Genomic DNA, 14,318 nt, shown 5'->3' on the forward strand with positions numbered 1-14,318 from the left:
TACAGGTGTAGATATCTATTTGGACACCCTGGCATTTACAGTGCAGTTCTGTTCGTGGGTTTAAGATTCTAGATCAGGACTTAAACATAATCCCAGTTGCACCTGCTGCATCACGTGGTCTCATTTTTGTGTATATCTTAAAATCTTTTCATTATTTTACAATAATAGAGGTATAAATTCCCTGATAAAGTTTCTATTTAATATCTAAAAGAATCATAAATGTCCAGTTTAGTGTCAGAGAGGCTGCTCGCGCTGCTCTCATGTTATTGTGTTGGCTAATCAATTTTTCTTCCGTTAGTTATGTAATCACAGGCTCTGATTGGCTCCGCTATTTGACAGAATATGTTTCAGTCCAATCACATTCCGCAGCTCGACAACGCTGACCTGAAACCACCCAATGAGGCACGGCTGACGTCACCATACATATAAAAAGCGCCGTTAGCCGTTTCCGGCCTCTAGTTGCAGTCGCCATTTTGTCGTCGCAGAAAACGGCCGGAAACAGAAAAGAATACCGAATCCTGGTTTTCCGATCCGGTCCGGAGCAGCAGCGTTAGTTTCGCGGGTTGATGGACTGCCTGCTGATCAGCGGTCATGCTATCGATCAGGCTCGTGTAGGATTGGCGGGGTCGCTGAGCACCAAGATGGAGGCCTGCAGGGAGTACCAGTCCTCTCTGGAAGACCTGACGTTCAACAGCAAGCCGCACATCAACATGCTCACCATCCTGGCCGAGGAGAACCTGCACTGCGCCAGGGACATCGTCGCGATTATCGAAGCACAGATCAGCAAGGTTTTTATCAATATAGAATCCTTCATGTTCCTGTTTGGATGCGCTAGCATCGGGCTAAAGATGGCGCCCGGCTAACCACGCGCACATGCCGCTGTTCGCGCGCAGCTGCTTTATCTGGTTAAAATCCTAGAAGTGGTTTCTGCTCTGATTCAGTTTGTTGAACATGACCGCTGTGTGCACATTTAGCAGGAGCTTCACCTTGATGTGGTCTCACCTGACGTTCACGCGCTTTATCGCCTGACGTTCACGCGCTTTATCGCCTGACGTACACGCGCTTTATCGCCTGACGTACACGCGGTTTATTTATCATGTGAAGTTTATTTATCACGCGCGTTCCCGTGCACCAAATTAAAGATGTTGAGACAGCTGCAGAGAAAGTTGAGATGCAGGGAACAGTTTAAAGCCATTTAGCTGTGGAATTTTTGAGTGAAGGTTATATTTCCTGCTAGTATACCACGTGGTATTTGATATGAACACATATAAAGGCCAATCCACGGCAGAGAGGTATTCTACCGGTTATAAAGGCTGATCCACGGCAGAGAGGTATTCTACCGGTTATAAAGGCCGATCCACGGCAGAGAGGTATTCTACCGGTTATAAAGGCCGATCCACGGCAGAGAGGTATTCTACCGGTTATAAAGGCTGATCCACGGCAGAGAGGTATTCTACCGGTTATAAAGGCCGATCCACGGCAGAGAGGTATTCTACCGGTTATAAAGGCCGATCCACGGCAGAGAGGTATTCTACCGGTTATAAAGGCTGATCCACGGCAGAGAGGTATTCTACCGGTTATAAAGGCCGATCCACGGCAGAGAGGTATTCTACCGGTTATAAAGGCCGATCCACGGCAGAGAGGTATTCTACCGGTTATAAAGGCCGATCCACGGCAGAGAGGTATTCTACCGGTTATAAAGGCCGATCCACGGCAGAGAGGTATTCTACCGGTTATAAAGGCCGGTCCACGCTTCTCAGACCAACGCCATCATCCGGACTGCCGCGTCATTGTTGTCCCTGTCTTCTGCCTAGAACTGGACCACATCAACGCGAGAAGCTCTCCTGTCTGACCTGTTGTTAATAAACCCTGTTGGCTGTTTGGGGGTCCAGAGATGGACCATGAGGGAGTGGGGTTTGGTCACATGACCTCTGAGCCCACCTCTGCATGAATCTTGATGAAGTTTCTCTTGAAATGTGATTGGATGGTTTCCATGTTTATAATAAAAAATGTGAAATGTGCTTTTTGTCATTTTTTATTTCCCAGTGTAATTTCTTGTTGTGGTTTACACCTGCCGACCCGTTCGGGTCGTGGTTCCGAGTCAAATCGCCAATGGCTTTTTATTTTTCACATTTACGGGAAGATTAAGCTGAACGTGTCAGACTGAGCGGCCTCAGATGATGAAGATGCCATGTCGCCTGGGTAACGTACAAAGAGGGTCCAGAAAAACCCTCTTTGGAGGTAAAAACTGAAGGACTGGACTCCTTTTAACCCCTCTGGATCGTGGACTTTGTGGTTTTTAACATTTTTCCAGAGTTTTTTTTTCTCTTTTTGTGATGATGAAGACTGTCTCAGTGGGTGTGTTGACATTGAAATGTGATGTTTAACCCCTGTTGTTTTCTAAACTTGTTGAGTTTTCTATTGCTCCAGGCCCCCCCCACCGAGAAGCTTCCGGTTTTGTACTTAGTGGATTCCATAGTGAAGAATGTGGGAGGAGAGTACCTTGCAGTGTTTGCTAAAAACCTAATCACTTCATTTATATGTGTCTTTGAAAAGGTACAGTTGTCTTTGCTGCTGGTCAGTATTGATCATATTAAGCACAAATGCCCCCCCTCCCCCCTTACACACACACACGCGCGCACACACACACACACGCACGCACAAAAACACACCTTTCCCTCCTGTCTGTTGCTTGCTTTTCTCTGTGGTCACCTGCTCTCTGCTGCTCTACTTCCAGCTATAGATCCTGGGGGGGGGGGGGGGGGGGTGTTATAATTTTGGGATGAGACGGGGGGGGGGGGGGGTACTGCTGCTGTCCCGACTCTGGACCAAGTCCTGTCCTTTTTTGCAGGTGGATGAAAACACCAGGAAGAGTCTGTTCAAGCTGCGCTCCACGTGGGACGAAGTCTTCCCGGCCAAGAAGCTGTATGCACTGGACGTCCGGGTCAACTCTCTGGACCCGGCCTGGCCCATCAAGCCGCTGCCCCCCACCGTCAACGCCAGCATCCACGTCAACCCCCGCTTCCTAAAGCAGGTGGGCAAGAACCGGCTCAGTCCGGTTTGTCCTGAAGTTGACGTTAAATTGAACCCATTAATGGTTTTAAAGTGGATCGGTAGCGGCGAGCAACAGGGAGGCGATGCGCTCCCTAACCCTTCCCATCGAGGAGGAGGCAATGTGCATCGAGGATGCGACGCGCTCGCAAACTCGTCCCGTCGAGGAGGCGGCGATGTGCATTGAGGAGGCGACAGTCCCTAACTCGTCCTGTCGAGGAGGCGGCGATGTGCATTGAGGAGGCGACAGTCCCTAACTCGTCCTGTCGAGGAGGCGACAGTCCCTAACTCGTCCCGTCGAGGAGGCGACAGTCCCTAACTCGTCCCGTCGAGGAGGCGACAGTCCCTAACTCGTCCCGTCGAGGAGGCGACAGTCCCTAACTCGTCCCGTCGAGGAGGCGACAGTCCCTAACTCGTCCCGTCGAGGAGGCGACAGTCCCTAACTCGTCCCGTCGAGGAGGCGACAGTCCCTAACTCGTCCCGTCGAGGAGGCGACAGTCCCTAACTAGTCCCGTCGAGGAGGCGACAGTCCCTAACTAGTCCCGTCGAGGAGGCGACAGTCCCTAACTCGTCCCGTCGAGGAGGCGACAGTCCCTAACTAGTCCCGTCGAGGAGGCGACAGTCCCTAACTCGTCCCGTCGAGGAGGCGACAGTCCCTAACTCGTCCCGTCGAGGAGGCGACAGTCCCTAACTAGTCCCGTCGAGGAGGCGACAGTCCCTAACTAGTCCCGTCGAGGAGGAGGCGATGTGCATCGCGGAGGCGACGCGCCCCCTAACCCTTCCCATCGAGGAGGAGGCGATGTGCATCACGAAGGCGACGCGCCCCCTAACCTTTCCCATCAAGGAGGAGGCGATGTGCATCACGAAGGCGACGCGCACCCTAACCCTTCCTGTTGAGGCGGAGGTGATGTCCATCGAGGAGGCGACGCGCACCCTGACTTGTCCCATTGTGAAGGAGGCGATGTGCATCGCGAAGGCCATGCGCATCGCGGAGGCGACGTGCCCCCTAACCCTTCCCGTCGAGGAGGAGGCGATGTACATCGCGGAGGCGACGTGCCCCCTAACCCTTCCCGTCGAGGAGGAGGCGATGTGCATTGAGGAGGCGATGTGCATCGCGGAGGCAACACGCTCCCTAACCCCTCCCGTTGAGGAGGCGATGTGCATCGCGGAGGCAACACGCTCCCTAACCCCTCCCGTTGAGGAGGCGATGTGCATCGAGGAGACGACACGTTCCCTAACCCGTCCCATTGAGGAGGCGATGTGCATCGAGGAGACGACACGTTCCCTAACCCTTCCCGTTGAGGAGGCGATGTGCATCGAGGAGACGACACGTTCCCTAACCCTTCCCGTTGAGGAGGCGATGTGCATCGAGGAGACGACACGTTCCCTAACCCTTCCCGTTGAGGAGGCGATGTGCATCGAGGAGACGACACGTTCCCTAACCCTTCCCGTTGAGGAGGCGATGTGCATCGAGGTAACGACGCGCTCCCTAACCCTTCCCGTTGAGGAGGCGATGTGCATCGAGGAGACGACGCACTCCCTAACCCTTCCCGTTGAGGCGATGTGCATCGAGGAGACGACGCACTCCCTAACCCTTCCCGTTGAGGAGGCGATGTGCATCGAGGTAACGACGCGCTCCCTAACCCTTCCCGTTGAGGAGGCGATGTGCATCGAGGAGACGACACGTTCCCTAACCCTTCCCGTTGAGGCGATGTGCATCGAGGAGACGACGCACTCCCTAACCCTTCCCGTTGAGGCGATGTGCATCGAGGAGACGACGCACTCCCTAACCCTTCCCGTTGAGGCGATGTGCATCGAGGAGACGACGCACTCCCTAACCCTTCCCGTTGAGGAGGCGATGTGCATCGAGGAGACGACACGTTCCCTAACCCTTCCCGTTGAGGAGGCGATGTGCATCGAGGAGACGACACGTTCCCTAACCCTTCCCGTTGAGGCGATGTGCATCGAGGAGACGACGCACTCCCTAACCCTTCCCGTTGAGGCGATGTGCATCGAGGAGACGACGCACTCCCTAACCCTTCCCGTTGAGGCGATGTGCATCGAGGAGACGACGCACTCCCTAACCCTTCCCGTTGAGGCGATGTGCATCGAGGAGACGACACACTCCCTAACCCTTCCCGTTGAGGCGATGTGCATCGAGGAGACGACACACTCCCTAACCCTTCCCGTTGAGGAGGCTATGTGCATCGAGGAGACGACACGCTCCCTAACCCTTCCCGTTGAGGAGGCGATGTGCATTGAGGAGGCAACGCACACCCTTACCCTTCCCGTTGGGAGGCGACTGCGCCGGACGTGTCAAAACGACCCGCGCCTATCCATGTTGTTCGTTACGACGACTGATAACCCCGCTGAAGGTTTCCTGGTTTGTTCGGACAGAAATGGTTCTGGTTCTACTCCTGGTGTCATGTGACCACCTAGAGGTTCTGAGACGGCAGTGAGTAGAGCCGGAACCGGTTACCATGACAACGGTTTAAAAGAAACATGTTATTCAGGGTGAATCTGCCACTTCTGATTCTCTCCCTCCCTGTTCAGCCTGAGGAGGCCGCCTCCCCGCAGCCGCCTCCCGGCCAGCCCAGCCCAACACCACCGGCCCCCCAGCCGGGCCCCGCTGTGGCTCAGTCCAGCCTGACCCAGGAGCAGCTGATCCGGCAGCAGCTGCTGGCCAAACAGAAGCAGCTGCTGGAGCTTCAGCAGAAGAAGATCGAGCTGGAGCTGGAGCAGACCAAAGCTCAGCTGGTAGGACCGACCGGATCGGGATCGGCTCAGTTCTGACTCAATTCCTGTGGGTCTCACATAAATGTTTTCTGTCTGCAGGCCGGTGGCTTTGTTCTACCACCCAGCACCTCCGTCTCTACCCCACCCCCTACCAGCACCACGACGAAACCCGCCGCCACCGCGGTCCGACCCTGGATCCCCCCACACCCCGACACCAAGCCGTCCACTAGGGATCCCCGTCTGAACCGCGGCGGCCCCCCACCCGCAACACCACCAAAAGAACTGCCGGCTGTGAGGAAAGACGGCCCCCCCGCGGCTGAAAGAGGGTCCCCCCACGCTCACATCCCCGACAAGAGACCGCCAGAGAAATCCCCCCGACCCGACAAAACCAAGACCCCCAGGAAGGAAGTTCTGGAAGACAAGTCAAAGTCCAAGTCTCCGTCTCCGATGGCAAAAAATGTCCAGAGTAAAAGCAAAGCACCGGAGACGGAGACGGCCAAGTCCTCAGACGGCATGAAGAAGGATCCCAGGCTGAAGAAGCGGGTTCCGGACAGAACCGCAGAGTCCAAAGACGAAGAGCTGAAGGAGAAGAAGAGGTTCAGTGACAAGAAGGAACGGGATGAGTCCGCCCGGCCCCCAGAACCCCTCAGGTCCAACAAAGGGAAGATGGTCAATGGCTCGGTGGCCAAACAGGACCGCCAGGAGGCGGACGACAAGTCCGACTTCAAGACGGGAGGCAACGCCAGAACCCATGCCAGAAAACGAACCCGGTCCAGGTCCCGATCCCCCAACGCCTCCCCAAAGAGGAAGGACAGGCGCTCACCCAAGAGCTGGCCCCGGAGCAGCTCGCTGTCCCCATCCCACAAACCTGGAAAGCCTCGCAGGGTCCGCGCAGATGACCCGCAGCACGCCAAACCGGGCCGAGAAGACCGGCCTGGACCCAAGAAGAACCAGTCGGAAAGCAGGAGGTCCAAAAGGCCGGGGGAGGACCGGCACTCCGAGTCCAGAGACTCCCCACGGGGCCACGATGCAGGAGGCAAGGAGGCTAAGGACGCTCCTCACCGCTGGAGGAGCGGCTGGGAGAACAAACAGTAAGTCCCTCAAAACCAGGTCAGAACCGGACAAGAGAGAACTCATGAATTTACATTTTTCTCGATTTGTTCAGTCTGAAGTCGGAGGACTCGCACCTGAAACCCGGACCTCCGAGACACAAACCGTACAGCACCCCGACTCGACCCGGGACGCCCAGAACCGCCAAGCACCGTCTTAGCGTGGACGCCAACCTGCAGATTCCTGAAGTCCTAAACTCCGCCTCCAAGAAGGACCTGCTGAGGAGGGTGGGTTCCTGCGTCACCATGGCGATCAGTTCCTTCTGCTGGTCTCCTCTTCCTCACACTCTTCCACTTCTACACGCCACCATGGCGACAGCATGACGTGGTCTTTGGTCTCTTACAGGCCAGCAAGCGTCTGGAGAGCGGCGAGATCTCCCAGGAGGACTTCCTGAACATGGCGCACCAGATCAAGCACTTGTTCCAGTACCAGGAGGAGAAGCAGCAGCGCTCGGAGAGCTGGAACAACATGTCTGACTTCCACGGGAAGAAAGCGTCCATGTTGCTTCGTCCCCACAACGCCATGGACGCTGCCGAGCTGTCCTACTACGAGCACAAGTCCAAGCTGCGGAAGACGCAGGTCAACCACCGAGCCGCCGGGGAGGAGCCGGACGTGGACGAGGCTCCGGAGGATGGCGGTGAGAAGACGGGCGACAGCCTGAACGCCGGACTTCATCCTTCACATAAATACAGCCGCTCCGCTCGGGACAGACCAGGTAGGACGGCCTGGACCCAGGTCCAGCTGGCATGTTCTGGACCGGTCTCTGACATGTTCCATGACTTTCAGGTGAACGGAGGAGTAAAGAGCGTGAGGAGCCGCTCCTCGCCCCCATGATCGAGGAGTACAACCATGGCAAGGAGTTCCCCACCCTCAAGGTGCTGCCAGGCCTCCGCTTCACCAAGAAAGTCGACCCCAGAGAGTCCAGTAAGTCCTCGGCTACCCTGACGACTGGACCCAGCCGGATGTCCGGTTCTGGATCAGGGTTAGAGTTCACATGACCATCCTGCAGGGGATTGTGGGAGTTTGGAACAGCTGACAGGCTGTGGTGTGTTTGAGGACCTGTGAGCTGCAGGATTTCCCAGCTTGTCTCTGTCTTGCAGGTGAGCGGAAGTGGATGTCTCCGCTGACGGAGCGGCAGCTGTACAGCGACGAGCAGAAAAGCGGCTACGACGCCCAGCGGCGGTACGGCCCCCCTGCCGACTGCAGGCACCCGGATCCACGCAGGCAGGAAGGGCCCCTGCCGTCCGGCCCTATGGTCCACAGGAACTGTCCCAGTCCAGCTGGTCTGGACGCTGCAGGCCCACGGTTCGAACGGGAGCGGCTGTCCCCTTTGCATCAGAAGGACCCTGCGGACATGAGTCCGGCCCCCCGCTTTGAGAGTCCCAACAGCGAACACTCTGACGACGGGCCCTTGGACGTCCCTCACCCTCTTCCTAAATCCATCCTGAAAGGCCAGCCTCGTGGGGGGCCGCTGTCCGGGGTCCGGCAGCATGGAGACTCCCCAGGGCACACCCCTCCTCATGACGGGGGACACCCCTCCTCTTGCTATGCAGGCCCCTCTAGGCCACAACCGCCAGGTTGGTATGAAGGCAGCGGCCCCGGCCGCTTTGATGAAGGGCCCCACCACCCGGGTCCTGGGAGGTTTGATGGTGGTGGACCATCACACCACGGCATGACGGAGAGACCTGAGGGCCCCGGGCAGTGTGACGGGGCCCACATGGGTCATGGTCCGATGAGAGGAGGGGAGTCCATGGGAAGATTTGATGGGGGCCCCCAGGAGCCAGGCAGGTTCAGCGGTCCCCTGGGCCAGCAGCCACCAGTAAGGTATGAAGGACCGGTGGGGGCCCCAGGGCACATGGAGGGCCCCATGCAGCATTTTGAGGCTCCTGGCCACTTCAACACCATGGGTCCTGGTCAGATGGGCTTCCAGCAGCGGCCCATGCGCTTTGAGGCCCCCAACAACCAGATGGGCCCCATGAGATTCGATGGCCCCAACCAGCCGGGTCCCAGGTACGACATCCCCAACGTGCCTCATCAGGGTGGGCCCCCGCACTTCGATTACGCTCCTGGACCCCAGGGCCCCCCCAGGTTTGCCCCACAACACAACCTGCAACCCACCCTGAGACCGATGGGCCCACCTGTCTTCGACAACCCCATGGCCCCCCAGCAGAACTTTAGTATTGGGCCCCAGCATTTCCCAGAACCCATAAATCCTCAGTTCCCCGCGGGTCCGATGGCGTTCCAGACGCAGCCAACCGGAAACTTCAACATGCAGCTGGCCCCGTTCAACCAGCCGGGCCCGGGCCCCTTCTTCAGCGCCACGGCCCCCAGCATGCAGCAGCCGGTGAGACACATGCCCGTCTGTGATGCGTTCACTGGACTCTGTTTTTGGTGAAACCAGAGAAAAACCAGCGTGATGCATTTACTGACCTGTCTGGGTGTTGCGTTTAGGTGGGCGTGATGGGAGCCGTGAACCAGCCGTTCCTGCCTCAGAACTCTGTGCCTTACGGACAGCAGAGTGAGTTTCATGCCGCCGCCGCCGTCGTCGTCTTCTGTGGTGGAGGAAGTTGAGGTTGGTCATGTGACGTGACCATGTGATTTTGTTGCAGCTCCTCAGGCGGTTCCGCAGGAGAACCACTTCGGCCAGGTAGACGTCAACGACCTGCTGTCCAAACTCATCTCCACCGGCATCATCAAACCCAGTCAGCCCGACACTGCCCAGATTGCCAGCGGTCAGTCAGCTGACCACTTCCTCTTGGTTCTGAGCCCTGTGACTTCGTCGTTGGTTTAAATTACTGTTGTTTTGCAGAGTTGTCCTCTGTAGCTACTGTAGCTCCGCCGGTGGAGGAGGATGAAGAGGAGGAGCAGGACGTGGAGGAAGAGGACAACGTCCCCGATCTCACAGGCTTCGGCATCGACAGCATGAAACAGTGAGTTCACACAGTTGTGTTCTGGTTCTGACCCGTTTCAGACCGTTTTTTTAGCTCTGGTCTGACCTGTTTGTGTGGTTCTGACATGCCAGGCGCTACGAAAGCGTGGTGACAAAGCTGTACTCAGGGAACCAGTGCTGCCTCTGCAGCATGCGCTTCACCACGGCCCAGACCGACATGTACGCCGACCACCTGGACTGGCACTTCCGACAGAACCATGCTGGGAAGGTGGCGAGCAAGAAGGTGACGCACCGACGGTGGTACTACAGCCTGACGGTGAGCACATCAACACGCAAGTTGTACCAGCCTCGCGGTCTGGTGTGGCCGCGAGTCGTAGAGCCGCGCCGCCTCTCGCCGTAGAGCCGCGCCGCCTCTCGCCGTAGAGCCGCGTCGCCGTAGAGCCGCGCCGCCTCTCCCCGTAGAGCCGCGCCGCTCGTACATCGTGCATGTGTCCTGCGTGCAATGGTCACGTTGCAGGATTCTATTCTATTCTACAGTCATTTAGCAGCTTTTATCCAAAGCGACTTACATCTGAGTGAGAACAACACAAGCAGGAAATCAAACAGTAGAGGACATGGTAGGAAGGTGATGGTGGACTGTCCAGTTGGACGCAGGTCCTTCCATGAAGTGCTACAGGCTTTTTGTTTGTTTGTTTTTTTTCTGTCCCTTCCCATCCCATAATACCACCTATATTACAATACAAAGAATTAATACCATAAAGTTTGTTGCAAAGAACTGGGCTAAGTTCTCCAACTTTCCAACAAATACAGCTAAACTAAGTGTTGAAGTTCTCCTTGAAGAGCTGAGTCTTCAGCTGGGTCTTAAAAGTAGACAGGGACTCTGCAGAGCGGACAGAGTTTGGGAGATCATTCCACCATCGTGGAACAACAGAGGAAAAGAGTCTGGCTGGTGATTTAGTCCCACGTTGTGGTGGTAACATGAGGCGTCTTTCACTGGTGGAACGTAGCTGTGGAGAGGGAGTGTAGGTCTGGATTAGGGAGTGAAGGTAGACGGGAGACGTTTGACTTATTGTTTTGTAAACCAGAAGCAAAGCTTTAAATTTGATGCGTGCTGCAACTGGAAGCCAGTGAAGAGCGATTAGCAGCGGAGTGACATGAGATTGTTTGGGTTGGTTGAAAACCAGTCGTGCTGCTGGTTCTGGATCATCTGCAGAGGTTTAACCAGCATGCAGGCAGACCTGCCAGTAGGGAACTGCAGTAATCTATGTGTGAGATGACCAGAGCCTGAACCAACAGCTGAGTCGTGTGTTCTGTCAGGTACGTCTGATTCTCTTGATGTTGTAGAGAGCATATCGGCAGGTACGGGCAACCGAGGCAATGTGGACCTTAAAGGTCAGCTGGTCATCCACCATGACACCAAGATTCCAGGCAGCAGGCGTAGGTCCCACCAGGATGAACTGGTAGGACTGACGGCGGGAAACAAACCTTTATGGTAAAACCTGTTGGCAGGTTGTAGAATGAATTGTAATCAGACAGAGAACAACAGCCGCAGTTGTGGCGTTCTTACTGAGGGTCGGAGCATCATCTGCTGAAGATTCCTGCAGCTTTTTGTGTCACAGTCTGACGTTCAGGAATCGGGTTCACTCGGATCGGCTGATCCGTCTGCGCCACCCGGAAACGTTCATCATGTTGGTGACTTAAAAACTCTTTGGTCTCTCAGGACTGGATCGAGTTCGAGGAGATCGCCGACCTAGAGGAGCGGGCCAAGAGTCAGTTCTTCGAGAAGGAGAACGAGGAGGTCCAGAAGAACCAGGCGGCTGCCAAGGAGGAGGAGTTCCAGAGTGTCAGAGCCACCAAGGACCAAGTCAGAGAGGTGACTGCAGTCGGACCGGATCCAGCCGGAATTCCCTGTTTATCCCATTTTATCTGTTTAACATGTTGGTTTATGACCTCCTCACATTACAGACTTCCATTTAAACCTCACATTTTAATCCCAGTCCTCCTAGTTGAAACCAGTTCGTTCCTTTAGAGTTTCATCTGGAAGGAGCTTTTATTTTACTGGTTTCCATCATAGACTGGAAATGTTTTGTTACCTCCAGCAGGAAACCTACCACGTAAACATGTAAAAATGTTGTTTACTTGCAGCTGTGCGAGATCTGCCAGGAGGTGTTTGAGACCTACTGGGTGGAGGAAGAGGAGGACTGGTTCCTGAAGAACGCCATCAGGGTTGATGACAAGGTCTGAGGCTCCGCCCACTTTCCCATGCCGCTTACCAGCTCCGACTTGTAAACAAACGTTTGTTTTTCTCTCCTCAGAACTTCCACCCGGCCTGCTTTGAAGACTATAAAAACGTAAGTAAACAAACGTCCTCCATTTTGTCTGTCCTCAGTCTCCTCCGCTGACGTTCCCTCCGTCTCCTCAGACGTCGTCGTATCTGGACGCCACGCCGTCGCCCAGCAAGCTGCTGACCGACCACCCGCTGGGCGGCTTCGGGAACGAGCTGGAGGAGGAGGGAGCTTCCAGCGACGTCGCGCTGAAACAGGAAGTGGATGACGAGCCGTGTCAGCTTCCTCAGGTGAAGGAGGAAGAGGAGGACCGAGGTCGGGAGGTTTTAATAGACTGTGTGGATTCTGAGATGGCGTGACGCGCTGCGCCACCAGCGGGATGAAGGCGTTTTTACGACTTGAATACGTTTTTGTATTTGGATTGTGCGCGGCCGTTTCAGGCCGGCTGCTCAGAGCTGTAAATGATTTAATTTATACATTAAAGTATTTTTGGTACCTCTGGTCTGACGCTGATTGAATGAAACTCCGCTCTGATTGGTCGGTTGCCGTGTTGATCAGGTGTTGAAGGTAAGCATCATCTGACGAGACGACTGACTCCACGAGGAATCGTCTGCCGAGGGTCTCGTTGTCTTTTCTGTTTTTCTTTGAGCGTCAATAAAAACCCTGAAAGGTGTTTCTGTGTGAATTCTGACCCGGTTTGATTGTCACTGAGGTTCAAGACTAATAAAGTTTCACTGGATTCAAACTGACGGTTTCTGCTCTTATTGCTTCATTTTGCAGCCTGGTGCGGAACCACCGCACCGATCCTAACACCTACACGGCCGCTGCGGTTTGGTGAAACATAAATCCAGAATCCGTGGAACCTGGTCTGGTTCTGGTGTTTGTGATCGTGGTTAGTAATAATCCTGCAGGTCTCAGAAACGAGGTGATGTTCCACGTCCCTAGAGCCAGTTTCTGCAGTGCAGTGACCCGCATCCAGGCGAGGGAACACTTCTGCCCATGGTTGTAGTCATCATAGGAGTCTGAGCTGTACTCTGGTCCCTTCCCTAGACACCTGTTTGCCATGGGGGACAACATAGCTGCTAGGATCTTCGGGACATCGGGGGCAGTACCGCTGGATTGGCAGACTGGGGTGGTGGTCCCCCTTTTTAAGAAGGGAGACCGGAGGGTGTGTTCCAATTACAGGGGAATCTCACTCCTCAGCCTCCCTGGTAAGGTCTATTCAGGGGTCCTGGAGAGGAGGGTCCGCCGGATAGTCGAATCCCGGATTGAGGAGGAGCAGTGTGGTTTTCGTCCTGGTCGCGGAACAGTGGACCAGCTCTATACCCTCTTTGGGGTCCTGGAGGGGGCATGGAAGTCTGCCCAACCAGTCTACATGTGCTTTGTGGACCTGGAGAAGGCATTCGACCGTGTCCCCCGGGGGCTCCTGTGGGGGGTACCATACCCCTTTGTACGAGCTGTCCGGTCCCTGAGCTTGGTCCGCATTGCCAGCAGTAAGTTGGATTCGTTCTCGGTGATGGTTGGACTCTGCGCCGGTCTGTCGTGGTGAAGAAGGAGCTGAGCCAGAAGGCGAAGCTCTCCATTTACCAGTCGATCTACGTTCCTACCCTCACCTATGGTCATGAGCTGTGGGTCGTGACCGAAAGAAGGAGATCTCGTATACAGGCGGCTGAAATGAGTTTCCTCTGCAGGGTGGCCGGGCTCTCCCTTAGAGATAGGGTGAGGAGCTCGGTCATCCGGGAGGAGATCAGAGTAGAGCCGCTGCTCCTCCGCATCGAGAGGAACCAGTTGAGGTGGCTCGGGCATCTGGTCAGGATGCCTCCTGGACCTCCCTGGTGAGGTGTTCCAGGCACGTCCCTCTGGGAGGAGACCCCGGGGAAGACCCAGGACACGCTGGAGGGATTATATCTCTTGGCTGGCCTGGGAACGCCTCGGGCTCCCCCCGCAGAGTTGGCAAATGTGGCTGGGGAGAGGGAAGTCTGGGCTTCCCTGCTTAGGCTGCTGCCCCCGCGACCCGACCCCGGATAAGAGGCAGAAGATGGATGGATGGGTTCAGCAACGTAATCCCAGGAATGTGTTCCATGGGCACTTCTTCTTCTATGGTGTTTGAGGCGGCGCTGTAACCCCTCTGACTGCAGTTTTACAGCTTGTCCCTTCAGAGACACCGTAGTGAAACGTGGCAGCTGCTGCGTGTGAAAAAGGAAACCAGGAGAAATCATTTTTCATCTTGTCTTTATTGATCTCTA

At 55.6% G+C, this 14,318-nt stretch overlaps 1 protein-coding gene across 1 annotated transcript; it reads left to right on the plus strand.

Annotated features, from left to right (window-relative positions):
• Positions 1-471: 471 nt before the first annotated feature.
• On the plus strand, positions 472-12,801 carry pcf11 (PCF11 cleavage and polyadenylation factor subunit). Its single transcript, XM_079247728.1, has 17 exons — positions 472-788; positions 2,431-2,556; positions 2,852-3,034; positions 5,605-5,808; positions 5,887-6,878; positions 6,953-7,124; positions 7,243-7,612; positions 7,684-7,821; positions 7,998-9,241; positions 9,349-9,415; positions 9,507-9,629; positions 9,707-9,827; positions 9,920-10,103; positions 11,508-11,660; positions 11,933-12,025; positions 12,103-12,138; positions 12,210-12,801. Exons 1-17 carry the CDS (start codon positions 567-569, stop codon positions 12,429-12,431), a joined length of 4,650 nt encoding a protein of 1,549 aa, XP_079103854.1. The 5' UTR covers positions 472-566; the 3' UTR covers positions 12,432-12,801.
• The last annotated feature ends 1,517 nt before the right edge of the window (positions 12,802-14,318 follow it).

The sequence above is a fragment of the Telmatherina bonti genome (assembly GCF_933228915.1).
Source record: "Telmatherina bonti genome assembly, chromosome: 10".
NCBI lineage: Eukaryota > Metazoa > Chordata > Actinopteri > Atheriniformes > Telmatherinidae > Telmatherina > Telmatherina bonti.

Coding starts and splice junctions, on each gene's coding strand:
- pcf11 (XM_079247728.1), top strand. CDS start 567: ATGGACTGCCTGCTGATCAGCGGTCATGCTATCGATCAGGCTCGTGTA. Junction 7,822..7,997: donor AGTCGACCCCAGAGAGTCCA/GTAAGTCCTCGG, acceptor TCTGTCTTGCAG/GTGAGCGGAAGTGGATGTCT. Junction 9,416..9,506: donor TGTGCCTTACGGACAGCAGA/GTGAGTTTCATG, acceptor ATTTTGTTGCAG/CTCCTCAGGCGGTTCCGCAG.